The sequence below is a fragment of the Rhinichthys klamathensis genome, unplaced genomic scaffold (assembly GCF_029890125.1).
Source record: "Rhinichthys klamathensis goyatoka isolate OS25496 unplaced genomic scaffold, OSU_Roscu_1.1 h1tg000220l_1, whole genome shotgun sequence".
Taxonomy (NCBI): domain Eukaryota; kingdom Metazoa; phylum Chordata; class Actinopteri; order Cypriniformes; family Leuciscidae; genus Rhinichthys; species Rhinichthys klamathensis.
In genome coordinates this window covers 2,231,323-2,247,465 of record NW_026606744.1, presented here as the reverse complement: position 1 = coordinate 2,247,465, position 16,143 = coordinate 2,231,323, and the positions used below count along the sequence as shown (strand labels likewise).

Here is a 16,143-nt window from a genome sequence, read left to right as displayed (position 1 = left end):
AGAAGAAGCTCAAACACTGGAGGAAGACGACCAGGAAGAGGAAGACTATGTAAGCTCTGATCTCTGTTAGTTCATTACAAAGAATGTACTACTAGCAGTCCTCTCTAAAAGCAGGTTTGTAATTGTTTTTTTTTTTATTTCAGTCCCCACCTGCAAAGCACCGCAAGACAGCCTTGGAGGAGCTGTTTGAAGAGGAGGACCAAACGTCGCATTCGACTGTCCCGAAGCAGGCCCACCGGACCATCAGGGAGCAAGTAGATTTGGAAGTGCAAATCTACAGCAGCCTTCCTGCCACTCCTATGTCAGGTGACCCTGTACTCTGGTGGTGGGAAAAGAGTGGCAGTCTGCCCCTACTGTCTGCTTTAGCAGAGAAGTATTTGTGTGTTCAGGCATCTTCCACTCCTTCAGAGCGGGTGTTCTCCACAGCTGGAGACACAATCAGCCTGGAGCGATCAAGGATCCTCCCAGAAAAAGCAGACATGCTTGTTTTTCAGCACAAGAACTGCTAGAAATGTTTAAATGTTAAATGATTAATTGATCAAGTTTTTGTGAACACAATAAAAGTTAAAGTTAAAATGTAAACCATGATGCATTGTTTATTCTTTTATAGTTTAGCACACACGAGTCGACTAAGTGTGACTACAATACAAAGCTTTGTTTTAGAAATGTTTAATTTTTTTTTAGAAATTTCAATGCATTCAACTTCTGTATTGATATTGCACACTTGGTTTTCATTCTCTAAAACCACTTTAAATTAGACATTCAAAGCCAACAACTCTCAAAGCCACCCTGTAAGTGTTCAGCAAATGGTACAGGAATCGATATGGGAATCGCATCAATAAGCAGACTCGACAATGGCATCGATATTAAAGGTGGGAGATCAAAAATCGATACAGCATAGTATCGCGATATTTTCTGTGGCAATACTGTATCGATACACGGGCGCCAAGTATCGATCTTTTATTATTTAAATTAGCTACACATGAGAATTTAACTTTGGTAGTAGAGTGCATGTCTGCGTGAGTGTTCAGCGGTGCCGCGTCTTCTATCTCTCTTCTCTCAAAATGTGTTGTGCAAGGCAAGCATCAAGCGCTGCGGCGATAATACACACTCGCGTTTAGGAGTCGGGACATGACGGAATATTCACTTGCACAATCGGGCCAGCAGTGCACTGTGACTGAAGTTTACCATTTGCACGTCTTTTTAAGTCTTACCAGTTTAAACATTCAAGCGATTTTAAACTAATCAGTGTTCGCGCGCTCTGAGATTATTTTCTATGCGCACATTCATAGAAAATCCACCTCAAAAACAGCTGGCCAGTAACAAATGTTATTTTTCGCGGATTGTATTGCTTTAACACGCAAAATTGTGTCAATTTCGGTCTTCGTGAGTATACTCTAAACATAGTCGGTTTTGTCTTTAATAAGCATAAAACGCATGTGACAGTATAATGAACACAGGATCCGTGCACTAGCTCTTAAAGTGACGGCAGCCATATGTGTCTCAGTTTTGTTGTCAAAAAAACAACAAAAGATGGCTTTAAGTTAAAGGAATCAGGATTAATAGCCTATGTATTTAATTTAGTCAGGACTAAAATACTACCCAGTGTTACTATCTGGGTAGTATACAGTGTTGTATATCCATTTGATTACATTATTCAGTTTCTGTATTTATGAATACTAGTGTTAGACCTATTCAAAAACTTCTCTTTATTTGTCATTATTTGTATCTTTATTCTATTGTATTTATTTGTTCTACTTTTTTCAATTTAATTTAAATCAAGCTTCCTTGTGTTGTGTAAATTCTTAACAATATTACCCCCATTGTAAAAATTGCAATGAGCGCAAACATTTAGGCGATATAAATGTAATAATTTTGTTTGGAAAAAATGCAAAAATTGAAGTTGAAAAAAGGTAATAAATTGCAATATATTGCAGAATATCGCAATATGTTTAAAATCGCAATAATATCGTATCGTGACCTAAGTATCGGGATAATATCGTATCGTGGTGCCTCTGGTGATTCCCACCTCTAATCGATATCGATAATTTCTTAACGATGCCCATCCCTACATGTCATCACAGGGCTCCAGACTAACTTTTTGCCTTGGTTGCACTGGTGCGCCTAACTTTTTTATTTAGGTGCACTCAAATTTTTCCTCGTCTCGCGTCGCCTTTAACGCCACAATTTCAAGGTCACCTTTTTATCACGCTCCATATACATGCATATATATTATGTAAATGATTTTAAACAAGAATAAGGTGTAGTTTTTTATTTTATTATTTGAAGCACAATTATACTGTATTTAAAAATATAAATCTTTAAAAAAAAAAAATTAAGTGCTGTTTTTACATTGTTCAAGTTAGGGCAGGGTATTGACACAAATTTCACAATTCGATTCAATATTGATTATTTTGGATATCAGATACAATACAAGGCAAATTTTCTCAAGAAAAACAAATCTCAACTTATGGTGTAAACTGAGAGTCAGTTGTAGCCTATAGGCTTCATTAGCCTACTATAATATTGAACTACTATATCAGGTAAATTAGCCTACTATAATATTACCTGATTTGTACACAAACACTTAAATTACACTTATTTATTTTTATAATAATAAAGTTATATGAAATATAAACATTTAAAGGAACACTCCGACTTTTTGGGACTTTAGCCTATTCACCTTATCCCCCAGAGTTAGATAAGTCCATACATACCTTTTTCATCTCCATGCGTGCTATAAGTCTGTTTGACGCACCCACCGCTAGCCTAGCTTAGCACAAAGACTGGATGTAAATGGTTGCAGCTAGCATACTAATCCAAATAAGTGACAAAATAACACAAACATTTTCCTATTTACATGTTGTGATTTGTATAGTCACAGAGTGTACAAAAAACAAAGTCACATGAGACACAGACATATTTTAACCGTATAAATACTGGGAACTATATTCTCTGAAGGCGAAGCACTGCTACTTGGGCGGAGTGATAACCGCAGCACCTTAGACGAGCCGTGGTGAGGAGCAGAGAGCGCGTCTCAGGTGCTGCGGTTATCTTTCCGCCCAAGTAGCAGTGCTTCGCCTTCAGAGAATATAGTTCCCAGTATTTATACGGTTAAAATATGTCTGTGTCTCATGTGACTGTTTTTTGTACACTCTGTGACTATACAAATCACAACATGTAAATAGGAAAATGTTTGCGTTATTTTGTCACTTATTTGGATTAGTATGCTAGCTGCAACCATTTACATCCAGTCTTTGTGCTAAGCTAGGCTAGCGGTGGGTGCGTCAAACAGACTTATAGCACGCACGGAGATGAAAAAGGTATGTATGGACTTACCTAACTCTGGGGGATAAGGTGAATAGGCTAAAGTCCCAAAAAGTCGGAGTGTTCCTTTAAATGGTGGCTGCATAAAAACTTGCCAGATTTTTTTCAAACAACATGCATTCAATATTAAAAAACATTAAAAATTATAATGAATATGTGATATGGTGCATATATTAGGCAAAATGCTCCTCTAGAGTTAATTTTTCTAGCTAGCTAACGAGTTTATGGTCACTGGATATGTTTTTTCTGAGGTAAATGAGACGTAACATTACATTGTTTACAAGCGTTTTACTGACGTCTTTCCACGGTTGAAACACTGATTGAGCGATTCCATGTGAAAGATACAGATTTCGATAAGTTGTACTCTATCTTTTTACACACTTTCAGATGCTCGTTCATGTTTATTTGGCGCTGTAACTGGTATTAAGGCGGAAGAGAAGATCATTTGCGCTCCGCGCTGCTGCTTCTCTTGAGCTGAGCTGAGCCAGAGCGATCTCACGCCACAGCGTCAAAACACTATTTATGTTTTTGAATTTCGTAAGAAAATGGACCTAATTTGAAATCTGAGGCTTTGTTTCATATCAATAGTAACAAAGCACAAAGATTATTGCGATTTATTGGATGGGATGCTCGCTACAATGTTCCATTCATTCATCAACTGAAAACAGCATAGCCCAACGGTTCGTAAAAATCAATGAGAATCGATTAAAATCGAGAAATCAATATTTTTTTTACCTAGTTCGAGCAGCCTACATTTTTAAAAGTTTCTTCGTCGTCTGTTTTCTTGCGTTTATTTAGCTGATGCTGCTGATTGCCGTAACTGATTCTCTGGTGCTCAGGTGACAGGTCACAATTTATTTCAATCACACAGCACTAGGGATCGACCGATATGGATTTTTTAGTGCCGATACCGATACCGATTTTTTCCCCATCAGCCTTAGCCGATGACCGATACGGGCTGCCGATTTTCTTGAGCCGATATTTGGAGCCGATACATTTTGCTCCCTCAATTTACATCATAAAAATGACATGATGTTAACAAATGTTACAGGTCTCAATTTAATAAAAGTAACATTTATTTAACGTAAAAAAATCAATATTTAACAAATAGTAAAAACATGTGAGGTAGAACAAGAACAAGTAGATAAACAATATTTAACAAATATTAAAAACATGACGTAGAACAAAAAAAAGTTCACTGCTGAAAATAAATATTTAAGCATAAATAAAATAATTACACTATTGCACACAGTAGCAACCAGCATAATAAAGTGCACAGTGCACACTGTACTTCATTTTAAAAGTAACGAACTATTTACTGCCATGGTTTAAATTTTTCTACATAAAATAAAATGAGCATGTCTAGTCTCTAATATCACTGCGATGGCGAGGGAGACACACACCACACGCGTCCAAACCTCAGCCAGGTGGTCGCTGAATAAATCTCCCACAAAAAGCACGGAACAACGTTGGTATTACTTATAGTGTTGTCAAAAATATCGATATTTCGATAAATATCGATACTGAAATATCTGAACGGTACCAATACTAATTTCCCGAAGTATCGATACTAGCCGAGCAGTCACTTTCAGTTCTCTCAAAAGGCGCGTTGACAAACACCACACGTGACGCACTCGTCTCATTCGCTCTGGTTAAATAGCAAAAGTGAAGTGAATGGAAAGATGGCGAGGGCGGCGCCCCCGCGACCGGCTTTGGTTGATTCCGCGAGCGGGCATGTCGGAGAATAGCGCGGACACGCGTAAAAAACACACCGTGAGCGGGCATGTCGGAGTCGGAGAATAGCGTGGACACGCGCTACACACCGCGAGCGGGCATGTCAGAGAATAGCGCGGACACGAGCCACACACCGCGAGCGGGCATGTCGGAGTCGGAGAATAGCGTGGACACGCGCTACACACCGCGAGCGGGCATGTCGGAGAATAGCGCGGACACGAGCTACACACCGCGAGCGGGCATGTCAGAGAATAGCGCGGACACGCGAGCGGGCTGCGGGCACCCAACATATTGTTTGACTATCAATAATCCCTCACATCACTCATTTTTTTAAATTATTGTATAGGTGAAAACAGATTTAAGGAACAGGCTCCAGGGGTAGGCTACTATTTAGCAGCAAATGCTCAGCATCAGGGGTGTTTGTTGTTTGGACAGACCTGCCCCCACTGCTAAAAAAACACACTGTAACTCTTCTCATTTGAACTTTTCTGAAACATTAACCAAGATGGCCTAGTATTGTTGTTGATAAGAGTCTGTGTTGTCTCGTTTTAATTCTTAAAGTTAACATAATCTGACTGAGGAATCTTAGACAAGTAAATATTGTAACTGTGGTCAAATGTAAATTAACTGGTGCCTATTTAACTTTATTCAAAAATTATTATTTAATTCTGCAATTTTCCTTCATTAGCGATTATCATAAATTATGATTACACAGATATTAATTAAACTAAACAGCTAGACAATGGCATCTCTGAATTCAATAATGACATGCCTTTAACTGAAAATTGAATGTTTAATCTTATTATTATACATTACTGACTCTCTATCCTCCAATTTGATACTGTTAAGTGCTTTTTTGTTACAGTATATTTTAATCTTTGATAACAGTAGGTAATAAAAGTACATCATGTTAGCTCTGGTCCAATTAAAAAATATAAACAAATAGAACTCAGGACATTTTTGTTCATGTAAAATATACCTCATTGTCATGTTTTAGACTTTTTATATTTAGCTTTAAATAAAAAAAATACCCCCTTAATATTGTGGCAGTTTTTTCTCTGTGGTATCGAAAATGGTATCGAATATCGATATTTTTCAAGGTATCGTATCGAAGTTAGAAATTCTAGTATCGTGACAACACTAATTACTTATCCTATGACCAGTGTTCGTAACAGCTACCGTACGCATACTAGGGCTGTCAAAATTGCTCAAATAGCGTTTGTATATTCCCTCTAAAAAAACATATTTGAGCATATCGTCGTGCATTTGGTCAATGACGCGCATTACGTCAATAACAGGATAAATTAATACAAAGAGACATAACTACTAGTATTAAGTAGCTTATTTGAGTTTAAACATATTTGACAACGTATTACTACAAAAAAAAAAAAACGAGTAAATCAACTAATGGCCAAGACCGCAGAGCTCACTCTGGCTCGCCCGGACTCGCAGGCGCACTCTCTCTCTCGCACTCACCCTCACGCTCTCCGCGCATACCGGTTTAAATGAACAGCAACAAACAAATGTTGAGTGCTGATCAAGAGTTTTGTGCAAGCAATTTAAGGTATATAGCAGGCTTCATTCAGTGATTGAAACAAATACATTAATTGAAGTTTCACAGTACATAGAACCGACACTGAGCGAGCTGTGCTGTGGTAACGTTAGTCTGCTACCGCGGGCGTGTTTTTCCACATTCGAATATTAATTTTCACCTTCAAAATTCAGTTTTTTTTAAACTATTCGAATATATATTCGTATTTAGAATATTCATTGACAGCCCTAATGCATACTGAACGGATAGCCTACAGCTATTTGCAGCTCCCTAAATACAACGGCAAGCAAGCAGTTTTATAGACGAGTCATTCGCGTTTTCCATTTGGACCCACAAACTTGCTTAGCTATATAGTTGCAACCACATAACAGTTATAAAGCAACGTGTTTCCATTTTCAAAGTGTTTGACAATATTTCAGCAGTCAAACAGTTAAAAGATGCTTTGAAAGTTTAAAAGTTACCGTTATCTTGAAGCGCAGGTTGCACTCTGCTAGTGGGGGAGGGACAGTGCAGGGTCTGCACGTGAACTGCAGCGTCTCCAGCAGCACAGAGCTGCCTGTGGACGCCTGTCTATAAATAATGCCGGGAAAAAACTATCGGCGAACGCAGCAGCCGCGTATCGGCCGATTCCGATACACGTAAAAACCGCAAATATCGGCCCGATATATCGGCCGGCCGATATATCGGTCGATCACTACACAGCACGGAGCATTTTAGTCCTACAGGAATATCTGAACCACAGCCAATCAGAGGCAAAGACCAGCCCAATCTCTATCTCTGATTGGTTTAGACCACGATATGATCCAACCATGCGTGCAAGGAGAACAAAAGACTGTTTGTGGAGAGGCAGCGGATGCGATCATGCGAGAACGTTAGGTGCACTGGTGCGACCTAGGAAAAATTCTCGTCGCACCCTTACAAATTTTGGTCGCATGTGCGACCAAATTGGTCGCACTCTAGAGCCCTGCATCAATATCTTCTCTCTTGCTGTATCAAAATCTCACCTAGCTTTCCTCGGAGATAGTCCCAATAATGCTCTTAAAGTCAAGTCAAATTCAGTTTGTGCATGATATAACATTTTTTTTTAATACTGTATCCTAAATTGTGGATAATTAAGCTATATATCTAGGGATGCACGATGATATCGGGACAACATCGGTATCGGCCGATAAAAGCTTAAAATGACCATCATCGGTATCGGCCGATATGAATATTTCTGCCGATGAGCCTTGCCGATAGGGTGGAGTGTTTCCTATGCGCACGTGACGCGAACGAAGCATGAGCGCCAGCAACTTAAACTTCCAACTAGGGGTGTGTGTCTCACGGTTTTTGATCGTGGACGATTAAAATGTCTCCACGATCTGCTTTTGAAGAAAAATCATAGTATCGTGCATTCTATCAGTTCAATTCTGGCGCCTTCATCTCAACATACTGTACAACGCGACGTCACATCACATCACATGTAAACGCAGAGGTAGAGTTACACTCACGGTCACCGCAATTCACAAAAGTTCATTATTTGCATGTGCGTCAAAGTCTTGCTAGGTAAACATATCATTCACGTGCTGATGCGCTGTTCTAACATCCGCTTTTCTGAGCGCGTTACAACCGACGCTCACAGGAACTAAAAGCCTGTCACAGAGTCTGCATACTGGACTAATCTTTCGAGTCTTATTGCGCTGATACAGTCAAATACACACACGGTTTACATAAACAAAGTTGGTTATGTCTAAAGTGAAGGCAAACAGAGAAAATCTGCTTGTCAAATGCGTGTATATTAGACGCGTCGCGTGCAGTTCTTAAAGAGACAGTAATAATATGCTGCCGCTTGTCCTTAAAGAGATCCTGCACCCAGAAATAAAAATTCTGTCATTATTTACTCACTCTAATGTTGTTCCAAACCTGTATTAATTTCTTTCTTGTGCTTAAATATACTATGGAAGTCACTGAAGTACAGCAACTGTTTGGTTAACCACATTCTTCCAAATAACTTTTATAATTTCAACAGAAGAAAGAAACTTGAGAGAGTAAATGATGACAATTTAAATTTTGGGGAGAACTATCTCGTTAATGTTAATAAAACAAAACACAAAGAGGAAATCACTCACTGCTCTTGACTGAGAACTTTAATAAGCTTTTTTTGCACTTAAAAAAAACACACAAATATATCGGTATCGGGCAAAATTAGTCCTTTAATCCTATATCGTGCATCCCTATATATATCATATGCTGAAGTACATTTCTGGAGTGTTAAAGATAAAAAAAAAATAACAATAACCATAGAGAACCGAAAACCGTGACCCTAAAACCGTGATACAAACCGAACCGTGGGTTTTGTGAACCGTGCCACCCCTACCTAGTAGTATGTCTATTTAACGGTTGCGGGGCGGGTTGTAAAAATAGATACAGTGGTGCGGTGCGGGCTGGGGCGGGCCAAATAATTTCATAAAACCGGGACCCGCGGGTTGGAAAAAAAGCCGACCCGCGCATCACTATCGCACACCCCTAGTTGGAAGTTTAAGTTGCTGGCACTCATGCTTCGTTCACGGTCGTCACGTGCACATAGGAAACACTCCACCCTATCGGCAAGGCTCATCGGCAGTAATATTCATATCTGCCGATGCCGATGATGGTCATTTTAAGCTTTTATTGGGCGATACCGATGTTGTCCCGATATCATCGCGCATCCCTAATTATAGTAGATGTTAGGATGAAAACTACATGTTAAACATGACTTCTGTGTTGATGAATTAAACTCAATGTACCATTGGAATTGATTTCTGGACATTGTAATTTTATTTTTTTCTGCAATTGTTATTGTACATATTCTATTACCTCCCCCCCCCCCCCGTCCCACCCACTTATTAATAATGTTGAAAACAGTTGTGTTGCTTAATATTTTTATGGAAACCATTAATCATTTTTTTTAGGATTCTTTAATGGAAAAAAAAACATTTATTTGAAATAGAAAGGTTTTGTAGTACTTTAAAAGTCTTTGAAAAAATTAATTTGCTGACCTGCGGACAGGTGAACGGCTACGTCTGTGTCTAGAGGGAGGTCGCCGTCTAGGGGGGCTCCTACGTCTCGGAGAGATTCGCCTCCTGGGACTTCTGCGGCGAGGAGAGAACGACCTAGAAGAGACATTAGTTTATCCCCCAGTTCAATCACATTTGCAGGTAAGCAAAATTATCTAAGATAAGAAATCACCCGACTTCACCATCAGAGACAAAACTCACCTAGAGCGGGACCGAGGTCGTTTGCGAGATCGAGGTGATCGAGAGCGAGAGCGGTGGCGCGGGCGATCTCTCCGTCCATCCTTATCTCTGTCCCTGTCTCTGGGTTTGGGCCTGTCTTCTGATTTTGACGTTTTGTCTGGAGAGGGCTCTTTCACAGCCTCAGACACGGAGTCCGGCTTCATCTCAACCACCAGATCACTGACAGGTATAATGGGGGGGGGGGATTTCAGATTCATACACAAAGTCTTTCTGTGGTCTACAATTTTAGGATTGCATAGTGCAGTGTCAGGTTTCCATAGTTACCTTGTAGAGGAAGCCTCCTCAATGAGAGGCTCTGGTTTGGAGCTCTCTGATTGGTCCGGTTCTTGCTTTGGTTCTTCTTTATTACTGGGCGGACTAGAAGGAGGCAAGGCAGCCGGGCTCGGTCTTCGGCGAGGAGAGCGAGAGGGACTGGATTTACGGTCACGCTTCACAGGGGAGCGAGACTTCCTCCTGGAATTAAAAGTGAACCAGCAGAAAAAAAAAGAAGAAAAAAACGGGGGGGAAAACAGCAGTTAAGCACATGGCCAATTTACAACATTATCCATTATTTACACTAACAAATATACTAATCTAATTGTTAACGTCACCATGAAATCAAAATTGACAACTATTTTGTATTATTTATCCATGTACATAACTTTTTCTTTTGATTCATGTGCCCTTATGATCTTTAATCAAAAACAACAACTAACATGAAATCGCTATAATTAGCAAATTACAAAGATCCAACAATTCCCAATGAACAAAATCAAGTGCCACCCTACATTTTTTTAATGTTTGATAAGCCGTTTCACTCAGATATGAGTCACAATAGGGAAGAAAAAACAATCAAAATTTCCATTTCATGCTGACTTTAAGCAAAATTAAGGCCAAAACCAACCGTTTAGGGCTTTTTGACTGAGCTCGCTCTTTGATCTCCTTCTCCCTTTTATCGTCATCTATTTTTTTCAGAGAGGCAAGTTTCTCCTGTTCAATCTAAATCAGCAAATAGAAAAACTGTTAAACAACTTGTAGTTTACAATCATGTTGTACACATACCCAATTACAACACAAAATGTCCAACCTTATAAATCCCCATCATAATCACTTAATCAGTATGCAAGTTCATAACTTTTTAGCTCTTCATCACCTGTCTCTGCTTGATCTCCTCTTTCTTTTGCTCCAGGAAAGCAGACGGGATACCTGCGATGTTCTCCTGGGCACTTAGCAACAGCGGCCAGAGGTCCTTCATGAATTCTCGAGCGTTCTTCCCGTTCAAAAACCCTGTCAAATTAATCTGCATCATCTTCCCATCCGGGTTCTGCAACACAAACAGCAGGGAGAAAGAGAGAAGGGAGGAAACCATGCAGTTAATACTGACACAGAACCAGTGTGCGGAGCTCTGAAAGTCTACCTACACCTTCCCTTCCTGAACATCCAGTAAACAGCTGCTTTTCAACAAGAGCCCAGTACCTGTGGGCCTCAAAAATGTCTCTAAAACCAACTGTCACAGCTGAATTTTATTTTTACTCATAAACCAATTTAATAAAAGGATCAAAACACTTCTAAAATGGATAAACTCACTTTGAGCATGCATTACATGTTATTATCTGAACTGAGATGTACCCTCCCAGTTCACATCCCCTCATTAAGGAGCAATAAGACCCTCCCCACCACTAGGGCTGTCTCTTCCTGTGCAATATCAAACTCCTGAGAGATAGAAACATTACAGTCCACAAACAGAGTGCATCAAAACCCCACAAAGCAAGAACAGTCCAGTTGTCTTCAGTGTGAGTGGCGCAGGCTCTGTGGGCTGGGGAGGGGGCGGAGAAAGGCGCTCCATTGGCTGGCCTCCGCCTCACTACTGCATCACACTCAATCACCTTGAGTTTAATGCTATATCATTTATCTAAATTGCAAGAGATGAACAAGCAATAATGAGTACACAAGGCATGGAAAACTCTTTATTTACAACAAATGAAGAGGAAAATAAACCTATGAGATCCATGTGCTAAGACAGGGATGCTGAATCGTGCTCCTAAAGATTCAGTTGTAAGAATAGGGCTGGACCTAAATTTAGCAATAAAGTAGATCTCCAAGAGCAGGATTGAGCACCCAGTGTCCTAAAATGAGTGTTAAATTAACATTTCTGGTTCAATAAAGGTTAAGCTCCATCGACAGCATCTGTGGAATAATTTAAGAAATTTCCCATTTTTGATACCAGAAACAAGCAAATATGATGATTTGCTTGCCCTCTTCAGACATATTTTGCATGTATATCAGGGGTGCCCAATCCTGTTCCTGGAGATCTACCTGCAAAGTTCAGTTCCAACCCTGATCCAACACACCTGTCTGTAATTATCAAGTGCTCCAGAAGATCTTAATTAGCTGGTTTAGTTGTGTTTAATAAAGGTTGAAGCTGAACTTTGCAGGAGGGTAGATCAACAGGAACAGGACTGGGCACCTCTGATGTACAGTTTATGGACCCATTTAAACAGCGTTCAGGAAAAGATATAAAAAAAGAACATGTTAGCCCTTTTGTTTTACTTTGTATATCATTACTGTACTCAAGCAATTATATATCCAATCAATTATTATTATTTTTGTTATTATTATTATAATTATAAGTATTATCTAGAAAAGAATGTTTGCCGAGGCCACAGCTCCTTAGTTGAGAAACACCGTCCCAGTTTAAAAAACCCTGTAAAATCAGTTTCCACTGAAAATAACTACAGGTTCATCCACCTAGATAAATAGTCCAATTGCAAAAATTAGGATTTAGACCATTTTTAGCACAAATAAAATTATGGAATTAAAAGTGCTTTAACCTCACATTAGTTGCAATTTTTTTTAGAAAACCAAAACAAACTAAAGGAAGACTTTATTATTCCAGTAAATTACATTATTCCACAAATGCTGTAGATCAAACATAACCTGTATTTAACCTGAAAGATTCCTTTAAGTTATTGTATGGCTATGTAATTACAAAAACTGAAAGCACCTCTTTTATGTATGAGAATAAGGAAACACCTGTATGTATCATTAATAGGAGCAAATACCTCTCTGGAATCCAAGCAAAAGCTTCCTGAAAATCAAATCTTTAGAGACTAAAACAGTGACTAATAAACAGGGCTTAGCTAAATTAATGAAAACGCAAAATGTGTCTCTCTTCGTTATTTGTATCACGTTGTGCAAACGGACAATCATACAATAAACCAACATATTATTTTAAAACTGACAGCTAAACTAGTCAATTAGACAGAGCATAATAATAATTATTGCCTAATAAATCCCCTTGAAATAAATGACCATCTTACACCACCGTACTGCATTATCACATGCAATTTTAAGTTTTCTTTTCATTCTTTAATGGTTGTATGTCGTTCTAAAATTGTCATTAAATTAGGCCTTTGTGTTTAAGATGTATTGCTAAACTTTGACTTTGAAAGGCACAAATGATAAAGCTGAAATGACTCTACCACTGGCACAATGTCAATCCCTGCTTATAACTCACCTCAAAAAATAAAGCTCATCATCAAGGGAGAGTTGGATTCAGAGAGACTTTGGGCTCAGGTGAGATCTAATTAGGAGTTGGTGCTATACTTCAGATGCAAGGAATAAGATCCATATTGGTTCAGGCCTTTTAAATCATAAATCACATCAACATTAGAACATTGCTGTTCAGAAGGAACGGTGTCACAAATCATATCTTCAGAGAGAGAGAATATCATTTTTACCCCTTTTCTGTCTTTTTAAACCAGACAGACACTTAAAGACTGTGATGTTAGATGTTTTCTGCTGTTACATCTACACATGACAAATGTTTCAAATAACTGTCAGCGGTTATTCACTGATCTCCAAACCTTCTCTCATCCTCCCAAAGAATAAAACACATTTAATATATAATTGCAGCATGTGTGAAAAGAGCGGGAAGAGCAGAGGGGGCGTCTACCTTTTCCTCCAGCTGGTTGAAGACAAATTCGATGACAACGTCATCCTCAAAGCCAAGGATCTCAGTCACGCGTTGGGTGATCCAGGGCTTGATGACTTCCAGGTTGACCTTGGTCATATCCACCTAATGACACATCAGAAAACAGAATCATGAAGAACACAGGATTTTCCAAATATTTTTGGGGGGTAACTTTAGGATCAACTTTTATTTGGATTAAAAATTATTCAGTATTACATGGTCCTTCAAGAATCATTTTAAAATTCTGGTGCTCCAAAATATTTTGAAAACAGTTGTGCTGTTTTAATATTTCTGTGGAAACTGATTATTTGTTGAATAGAAGGTTCAAAAGAACAGCATTTATTTGAAATAGAAATCTTATGTAACAGTATAAATGCCTTTACTGTCACTTTTGATCAATTTAATGCCTAATTTCTTTGCATTGCAAAATTATAATAGTTTAGAAAATTATTATTCTACTAAAATCTAATGAGCCCCAATGTGCAGCATGCTTATGGAAATCTGGTGCTGTGAACACATTTGCACCAAAGAAAACAAGTATTTTCATATATTCGACCTTCTTCTCCAGACATTCTGCAAACTTCAGCTGCTTCAACAGCTTCTTATGTTTGTTGCTGAAGCGGTTATCCTGCTCCGCACTGGTGCCCTTTTAAAAAAAAAAGACATGAAATCATAATTAAAACATCATGTGACACATTTTTCTTTTCTTTTTACCTGTATCTGAGGTTAATATATCCAATTTGTTGCAGTACGAGGCTAATGATTTTTTTATATATATATACACCAATACATACATAGTATATTAATGTATAAGAACATTAAATATCAATCTATATTTCGGTTTCAGTCTGTATTTCACAAATATAACTAAAAAACGTCGACTACAGATTACTGTAGAGTGGACTTTATTTGTAATAATAAGTGCGATAATATGAAAATAAATTCGTTAAATCTGTTGTTCCTGATTAATCTGTTGAGTATTTTCAGGTTCTCTCACGCAGCCGCCATTACAGCCACACTCCAATGAACACATCAAATACAGCCTTAAAACAACCAACCAGTCAACCAACTGACGAATAATAAATAGTAACAATGTATTCGACCTTTATGGTGTGGTATTTGTAAAAGAATAAAACACTTACGCGGAAAAACCCCGCGTCCATTTCTGTCGTGTGTCAATATGGCACGATGTCCCAAAATCCACTTCGGCGCGGCGGCTTTTACGTCACTTCCGGAAGATTGGTGATCATGTGCCTGAAATCTGGCTGCGTCCGAAAGCTGGAAAATGCTGCCTCCGCAGGCAGTAAACAGATGTTGGAGGGCAACAAGGCACGTCCAAATCCAAAGATCGTGTCACGTCCTGTCTCCTGAGATACCTTCATCTGATGGATTTTTGAAGGCAGCATAGATGTTTCCTTCGCTGCTGCATGCCATCCCACAATCCTTTAAACAATTTATTGTTAATATTATTATTATCTCCCCTGGCACCTTTTTTTCTTTTGTTTTAATATAGTTGTTTTTCTCTTTTCTTTTCTTTTTGTACAAAAATGTATATTTCATGTTGCTTGTATAAAAAAACTGGACCATTGTTCAAATCTATTTAATACTAGGCTATTTAATGTTTCATAATATAACTGATTAATCAGTATAAAATATAAAACATAAATTATTTCATTTCATTTTGCTAGTTTATCCTCCAACAAATGATCACATGAAACTGCATTTGAGCAGCCATTTTTAGAATTTGATTTATTATGTGATCATGTGAACATTTGATTTATCATTATATTTTGTTAGGAAACCTCTTCCATACATTTTGTCTTAATGTTTTGTAATTTAATGTGCACAGCGTTTTTCCTAAATATATAGTTGTTTGTTAGTAATGCTGTTGGTAGTATATAAGTCCTTGAATGGTCTGGCGCCGTCCTATCTCTCGGATCTCCTGACTGAGTGTTAGTCTAAACAACTAATCAACTGAGGCTACTGGTTCTGAGGTTCAGTCTAATAAAACAAAGGTGAGTTTAAATCACACCTTAAAAAACGTATTTTATTTATGGCTTTTAACCCATTTAATTGTGCTATAGCCTTAAAAATGTATTGACATTGACATTGACATTATCTGACTGGGACTACTAAAGAAGTCAAAATGTAATAAATATATAAAAAAATATTTTACATGGTTCATTTTTAAAACAACACTGAACAAATACATAAACTGTTTGCTGTATTAAAGTCATTTATTTGACATACACTGCATTTGTCCACTAGTTCTGAATGTGAGTCATTAGCCACTTTTGAGGTTA

At 38.3% G+C, this 16,143-nt stretch overlaps 1 protein-coding gene across 1 annotated transcript in view; it reads right to left on the bottom strand.

Moving 5' to 3' along the window:
• Positions 1 to 15,120, bottom strand: part of srrm1 (serine/arginine repetitive matrix 1) — a 42,560-nt gene extending 27,440 nt beyond the window's left edge. Inside the window, exons 1-8 of the mRNA XM_056264392.1 lie at positions 14,983 to 15,120; positions 14,397 to 14,486; positions 13,823 to 13,945; positions 11,021 to 11,191; positions 10,772 to 10,866; positions 10,153 to 10,341; positions 9,850 to 10,047; positions 9,631 to 9,744 (exon numbers count right to left, since the gene is read on the bottom strand). Of these exons, the coding sequence (XP_056120367.1) occupies positions 9,631 to 9,744; positions 9,850 to 10,047; positions 10,153 to 10,341; positions 10,772 to 10,866; positions 11,021 to 11,191; positions 13,823 to 13,945; positions 14,397 to 14,486; positions 14,983 to 15,003 (1,001 nt within the window). The 5' untranslated portion in view covers positions 15,004 to 15,120. The remainder of the gene's footprint in view (positions 1 to 9,630; positions 9,745 to 9,849; positions 10,048 to 10,152; positions 10,342 to 10,771; positions 10,867 to 11,020; positions 11,192 to 13,822; positions 13,946 to 14,396; positions 14,487 to 14,982) is intronic.
• Positions 15,121 to 16,143: the final 1,023 nt, after the last annotated feature.